The sequence below is a fragment of the Benincasa hispida genome, chromosome 4, assembly GCF_027475165.1.
Source record: "Benincasa hispida cultivar pf3 chromosome 4, pf3_genome.v1.1, whole genome shotgun sequence".
In the NCBI taxonomy this organism is placed as follows: domain Eukaryota; kingdom Viridiplantae; phylum Streptophyta; class Magnoliopsida; order Cucurbitales; family Cucurbitaceae; genus Benincasa; species Benincasa hispida.
In genome coordinates, this window is record NC_143481.1 from 241,179 (window position 1) to 249,069 (window position 7,891).

General features: G+C 34.0%; 1 protein-coding gene and 1 pseudogene across 1 annotated transcript; both read right to left on the reverse strand.

Annotated features, from left to right (window-relative positions):
• LOC150036389 (uncharacterized) lies at positions 1–2,301 on the reverse strand (annotated as a pseudogene).
• Positions 2,302–2,696: 395 nt separating this feature from the next.
• On the reverse strand, positions 2,697–6,759 carry LOC120076355 (Exostosin family protein). Its single transcript, XM_039030164.2, has 4 exons — positions 6,401–6,759; positions 6,155–6,318; positions 4,814–5,165; positions 2,697–3,574 (listed from the first exon to the last, which is right to left on the reverse strand). Exons 1-4 carry the CDS (start codon positions 6,593–6,595, stop codon positions 2,906–2,908), a joined length of 1,380 nt encoding a protein of 459 aa, XP_038886092.1. The 5' UTR covers positions 6,596–6,759; the 3' UTR covers positions 2,697–2,905.
• Positions 6,760–7,891: the final 1,132 nt, after the last annotated feature.

Here is a 7,891-nt window from a genome sequence, read left to right on the forward strand (position 1 = left end):
TGCATGTAACATACTACAACATACTTCTACAAGATGTATATTTTTTCTTTCCATCACTCCATTTTGTTGTGGAATGTTTGGACACGTCAATTGATGGCGTATCTTACACTTTTGCAAGTATTGCGAGAATTCATTAGACGTATATTTTCCCTCGTTATCTGTACATAGGCATTGAGTTCTCTTTCGGAATTCATTTTGAACTTGTTCTTTGAATTCTTTAAACTTTATAATTGTTTCAGACTTCTCTTTCATAAAGAAAACCTAAACATACCTGGAGAAGTCATCAATAAAAGTCACCATGTAGTGCATACCACTGATTGAAGATTACTTGATAGGACCAAATATGTCAGAATGCAACAGCTCCAATGATTATTATGTTCTAAATTTGGACTCCTTGAATGGCAGTTGATATGCCTTTCCATATTGGCAACCAGCATAAACCATGTCTTCTTTGATATCAAGTTGAGGCAGCCCTTTAAGCATAGGCTTGTTTATCACCATTTTCAATTTCCTGTAGCTAACATGACCAAGTCTTACATGCCACAAATCTGTTATTTCATTCTTTCATGTCTTATTCACGTAGGCGGTCTCTGCTACATTACGTAGATGGAGTCCATTCTTCGCTCTTCTCTCAATGACATACCACTAACTTTGAGATTATGGTACACTTTGACATCGTCAGGTCCAAACACAACAAAGTTACCTGTTGATGTCAATTTAGATATTAACACTAAATTCTTCATTCCAGGCACATAAAATTCGTTCTCTAGTTCCACTTAATTGAAATTGAAGCAAGGCATTGTCATAATTTTGCCAACGTGGGCTATTGGCAACTTTGAGTTGTTGTAGTTACAACTCAGCTTCCTTTATACTCAGATGTGTTTTGCAGCTTCCTCTTATCTCCTGTCATATGGTTTGAGCAACCTAAATCAACAATCCAATCATTTTCATAACTTACCTCTTCCGCATAGAGAGCCAACACTTCGTTCTTTACCATATTGGATGTGGACTAGGGGTTGAGATCTATTGTTGCAAAGCATGCCTCTGCATACCACTCTTTTTCACTAATGCTCTCAGCCTAGAAGGTGACTGCGTTGCTTTCTGCTGCCTTTTTATTTCGACGACAATCTCTAGCATGGTCTATCTTTCTACAGTTATAACATTCACCTTTTTTTCTATTTTCATGACTTTGATTAGTTTTACTAGCTCCCTCTACTTGAGAGCGTTTTGGAGTTTCTTCATCTATTATTTATCCTATTTTCTTTTGATATTTTAAATGACCTTTTCTTTGGCCACTAAAGAGTGCTTCTTCCTTATTGCTCTTTAATGTGACCTCTGACATTTGCTTAGCTAATACTTCTTAACTGGCAAGCATATTTTCTAGATCAATCAAAGAAAGTTGGACCGCCCAACCTTGAATAGTAATAATAAAACTTCTATATTCAGGTTTAAGACCATGGATAATAATTCTCCTCATTCTTGATTTTGAAAGAGCGGAAGTAAAATCTAATTCACAGATTTGGATAATAATTCTCCTCATTCTTGATTCTGAAAGAGTGGAAGTAAAATCTAATTGAGAGATTTCACGACATAGAGTTTTTTTTTTTTTTTTTATTTATCTTGGTGAAGTATTGGTTGATAGTCATCTCCCTTTGAGCAATTGACAGGAGTTCGTTCTCTAGAAATTGCAATCTTGCATCATTTTTCTTTGAGAAAAGTGAGGCAACATGTACCATGCTTTCTTAGGCACCTTCATTGTATTGATATGCTCCAACATTTCTTCATCAACTATAGTCTTAATTGCAAACATGGTCTTACTTACCTTGATATTCCATTTCTTAAAGCAGCAGCATCCGCAGGTGGATTGACTTCACTGCCTCCCACAACATCTCACAAGCCTTGGCTTTGGAGATATGACTTCATGCATGTGGACCATGTTTTATAGTTCTGAGCGTTGAGCTTTTTTATTCCTCTAACAACTTGAAGGTCACCCATCATTTTGTAGTGATGAATGCACTATACGAATAGCTGTGTCCCAGACAATAAGCTTCATAGCCCCAAACTGTACTCGATCTTCAGAAGCCCCACCATAGCAAGCTATGCTAGCTTGGCTCTGATAGCACTTACTGAAGAAATTGGCATAAAAGGAAGAGAGACAATCTTGGAAGAATGAAACTTTTACTATGAATGTACAGGGTTGGACACTTTTGAGATAATACTTTTTCACTCTCTCAAGACACACTTACTCACTTTTCACTCTAGGTTTCTCTCTAACTCTCTTGCTTTTCTTTCTTCCTCTCTTTGCTTGTTTGGCTTATAAGTGGAGCTACGCTTCCTATTTATATACATGAGATCCTTGGAGTCCAAAAAAAAGGATCTTTCTAGATTATTCTTGGATTCTAAATATCTAGATATTTTTTGGTTTATTCTTATCTAAAGAAATTCTAGAATTTCTTAAACCTAAACTTGTTCTAGAATATTTATAGACTTTTTCCTTTGAGATATTTATTCATACTACAACATAGTTCTAGAAAAAACTAATTTACATATATATATGTCATATGGTACATACTTTAAGAACCTTCTAGACTAGTCAATGTTGCTATATATTTTAACAATTTCCATTAACAAATTTAAATAGTTATGAAGTTAGTTCTTATTGATCCATTTTAATAGTGATGAAACACCAATTGACATTATTTTAATTATAATTAATATATTTCTTTTAAATTAATTAATAGCACTAATATCAAGAATTTAAAACAAGTATTCACTTATAAGTGTACAAATTGAAGCTTAGAGACATAACTAAAATAACTTAGAGACTAAATAGAAATTAAGGGTGTGTAAAGTATAATACTCTTAAATTTATGTACCAAAGAGAAATTAGGACATAAACTTAAGGCTACGCGAGTTTTACATTTAATCTCCTAAGCCAAACAGAGTGCAAAATCATATGAAAAGCATCAAACCTCTTAGCCGGTCGGTTCAACACAAAGTGTTTCCTCACAGTCCTCAAACCTTCCAGAAGTTTCACATACTTTTCCTCCGACACGCCCATCAAAATCTCTTTCAACCTCGGAATTTCCGACACACTCACTTGAATCGAAAACCCCTCCCATCTCAACACATCGCTGAACGGCAAAACGTACCGCTCCGAAATAATAACCGGCACGCATTCCGCATAAATCGCCTCCACGATTCTCGGACTCGCCACCTCGTACCCGCTTGGGCAGAGGCAGAATCTGGACTGCAGCATTTGGTCGTAGTAGTCGAGTTCTTTTGGGAGGTATTCGTACACGAGGATATTGGTGTCGGTTCGGTTTTTCCAGTGGTTTAGGATTATGGGTCTGATTGGACCGTGGAGGCCGCCTGCGAAGAAGGCTAGGTGGCGACGGTGTTGTTGGTGTGGCGGCGGAGAGAGGAGTTTGGGGGATATGTCGCCGTCGTAGAGGTGGATCTCCGGGAGGCTGACGTCTTTTTGTGGGTTGAAGCCTTCGGAGGAATTGGCGTTACAAAGGACGCGGATGGATGTGTTGTATAGGAATGGGTTTCCTTCTGTTGCTATTGGACCCTGTTCATTCATGCAAAATAAAATTTTAATGAAGTCCAAATTCATAATATTTTCTTCACGCAATATTATTTAAGAAAAAAGTTTGAATTATATTTTTGTACTTGAATTTTGTAGGTATCATTATTTTGGTCCTTCGTGAAATAAAATATTCATTCGCTTAATATTTGTTTTAGTTCTCTCTCCAAAGTTTTGATGAAATAAGTAAATTTGTGTTTGTTATTGTTGTACCTAATATCTCTATATCAAATACATACTTTAGTCAACCTATATGGTTTTGATGCATGTCTATGTCACCAAGCACAAGCTAACATACAAAGAAAAATATTGGGTATATTGATTCACTCATCTTTTTTAATCCAGTTAAATATTTAATTATTGTCACGTGAATTCCTTTTTAATAGTATTATTTTTTTTTTATTTGTGATTGAAATAAATACATGGAGACAGAGTCTAATTTGAGTTAACATGAATATATATTACTCATGGACGCTACATTTTCTCAAAAGAAAAAAGGAAAAAAAAAATTGAAAAGCCACATTATATCTTATCTAAAAAAAATATTAAGTCAAAATACAAGTTTATACATTTCTAATACGTCTATGCACTTTAAATTTTGCCTTTAACAAAATCCTTGAATTTTTACCTTTTAAATCATTAACCTATCCAATATATTTTTTTTTTTATCTACCAACACACACATAAACAAAAAAAAATATTATTAAAATTTAGGATTTTATTGGATAGAATATTCAGAATTATATTAATAAATTAATTTGTTTTAAAATATTCAAACACCTCAACAATTTATTACATACAAAATTAGAAGTCTAGAGACCTAACGATTAGCATTAAAAAAAAAAAAACAGAGAATCTATTAGACATATTTGAAAGTTCAGAACCGACTGAAACCTCAAAGCTTGGAACAAAACATTATAATTTTAACAAAAAATTAATTTCAAAATAAAAACTATAAATATTACTAAATCCATTTTTTGTTAAAGTTTTAAGAATTATAATAAATATATAGTTCGAAAAGTTGAGTATAAAGAAATAGACCTTTTTAAGATTTCAAAGATAAAGAATGAATAATAAATTAAATTATTAGAAGAAAATGAAATTAAAATCAAAGAGCAAACTGAACCAACTAAACTACATCATTAAAAAATATAAAAAAAAGCAAGATAACTTTGTAGAGAAGAAAAGAAGAAAAGAGTACAGAAAAAGAGAGAGACGACAAACCCAATCATGGCATGCAAGGATGAAATGGTCAGCTCCATTAGTTTTATTCCAAAACGGGTACTTCAAAGACACCACCCGCACGTAATCGCTCACAAACATTCTTAACGGCGTTTGATCATAGCTTCCATCTTTATACAAATACTTCACCATCCAAGCCACACTAAACGGCATAAACATAACATGAGCCCCACTCGGATCCACCGTCCTGAACCCGTTTCCCCCATCCTCCATTTCATGTATGAACCTCCCTTCGATTGTGTATATGTTTTTACACGGCCCGTCATGTGTTATCGGCAATTCTCCTTCTGGGTACACGTATACTTTGAATCTTCTCTCCATTTCCACGTAGCTTCTGTTATAATTTTAAAACAAAAATGGTCCATTATTATTCCATTCATTTCGGTGCTACATGCGCTGTAAAAGCTGAAAATTGTTCATCATTGTTTTGGTTTTGTGAGTTGTAAGGGAAGTCTATTATTGTCGTTGTTATTGGTTGATAATATGTGGATTATTTTTGGGTTAGTGGGTTAGAGATAATTAATGGATTATTAGAGAAAGAAATAAAGTAATGAGTAGAAAAGGTGTGGATTTCACTGTCGCAATTGAGTAATGTGCAATTCTATTTCAGAAAAAGAAAATTGGAAATGAGTGTGTGCACTTAACACGCCTAAAGTCCGTTTTGGGTCAGAGCAGTGTAGAGTAAATATAAACTCCACAACCGGCTTTGACAAGAACTACTTCCCATTTAATGATGGTAACCTGGCTGTCATTTTTACTCACTACTAAATAAATATATAAGCAATTAGTCTATGTTATATGGACTCCGACATAAACATAGTTATACCATAATTCATACGTTACAATTATATAATAAAATTTTAAAAATCAATAATTAATGAAATTTAAATAAAATTACTCAATAAGACCATTGAATGTGATTCGAGATTAATCTATATATTTTCTAATAATGATAATAAAATGTCTTTAAAAAAACAATGACATTAAGTAAATTTGAGGTATCTTTTAAGATATTTTTTTTATACATTCAATGATGAAAAATTGTACTACATTATTCTCGTTTTCTACTTATTATTATTATTATTATTATTTATTATTATTATATTTCTTTTTAAAAAGGTTAAGTTTGCTTCCCTTGCATGATAAGTATGGAAAAATCGCAATTAACTCTTAACTTATGGAATTTATGACGAAATTGGCATGATTACGAGCAGGTTTATAGGTTACAACGTAAAATGATTAATAATTTTCCTTTTTTCTTTTCAAAAGGTGAAAATTCGTTAATTAAAAAAAACGAATCCGAGTAAGAATAATAATACTCACTGATAAAAGGCACGGGGGTTGTGATAAACTGAGAAAGAAGGAACGTAATCGACGGTGGTGGATAGGTTGGAGTCACTGGCCGCTTTGCGAATGGAAGCCCTAGCCTGAGCGAGCCCTAGTTCGAGCTTTTGTTCTCGACTCAGTCTAGTTTTAGCCACTTTTCTCTGCGAAAGATTTACATGCATCAATTAAATAATTAAGATTAAATATGTATACACGTAATTAAATTGGTTTTGGATTTCTTACCAGGCTAATTACGGGAGGAGAATTTTGTGGGAAGTGAAGGGCTCGGAATTGATCGGAAATAGAAGGAAATCGGTAATTGATGAGTGGAGGTTGGTGAAATTTGAAGTTGGAGTAATTGTGTAAGAAGAAAATTAGAAAGATGAGGAGAATGAAAACGGAAGAGAATATAGTGATGGGTTGGTGAAAAAGCTCCATTATAATAAGGAGAATTTTTTGGATTGTTGTTCAGTGAAGGAGACCGGCGTTGAGATGGGATATATAATAAAGCCTTATGAACTTTCCATAAACAAAATTTGGAGCTTTATGGAAATTTTAATGGAAGGCAGTGGGAGTGACTTATAAGTTGTAATTGACTTGACTCTCACTTCACTACGAACCAGACTCGAGATCGTATCCCATGGGGTGCTTTGGCAAATCCCCAAAATGCCCTCCTCTTATTTACTTTTCTCTTTCTTTTTTATTTTATTTTATTGTTCTTATTAATATTATGGTAAATTTTGAACATCTTGCCGTAGAGATTTGTGTGTGTTTTTTTTTTTTTTTCCCTTTCTTGAGTTTTACCATGTGTAGAATGCATAATAGGGGAAATGGGGGAAATATTAGTTTATTATAGCTAGTAATGAAGTTAGTATCAATTTAAACTTTGACTTTTAACAGTATGCCAATTTACACTTTTTATTATGTTTCATTAAAAAAAATGTCTTGAATACATCAATTTAGACTTTTAGTTATATTGATACAGAAATCAAATCATGAAACAACGATGCTTAATTTTCAAAGGGAAATAACGATAAATCTATTTGTTTGGGAAAGAAAGCTTGCGAGCAAAACTAAAAAGCAACCTTCACCTCAATGTGGCAAATGTCAACACTACAAGAATTTTTGTATTTTTCGATGAAACTTTTCTTGACGCTTTTCGAGAAAGGTTGCTTTTCCCGCTGCCAATATTGGCGTCAAGAAAAAATGGTTTTCTCGACCCAATTTTCTTTGCTGTCGAGAGAAATGAGATTTTTCAACACCATTTTATAAGGTGTAGGGATAAAATGGGCGAGGAAGATTTTTTTGGGCTCTATCTCAATACTAAGTTGACAAGGATCGGGAGACATCATTTTTTCCGACACCGTTCTAGCGTTGGGATATGGTCTTTAAATGTGGGTGGAATTTGAGATTAGATCTCCTGACGGTTTTTCATGAATCGCTAGGATATGGGGCCTATCTCGACACCTTTTTATGGTGTTAGGTGAGGATTTTTAGGGTGTTTGAAACACTCTCCCCCTCCATTTTCCCATTCACACCCTCAACCCCCTCTTTCCCTTTCCCCTTTCTTCTTTTGTATTTCACATACTCACTGCCGCCGCTCACCCCACTAGACCCCGTTGTGTATACGTTTCTCTTTGCATGCTTTCTACCGAAGGTTTTCCGTGGAACATCTTCTTCGAAAATATGCTTCCATTTACAACAATAAAATCTATGTGTACTGTAACGACCTAA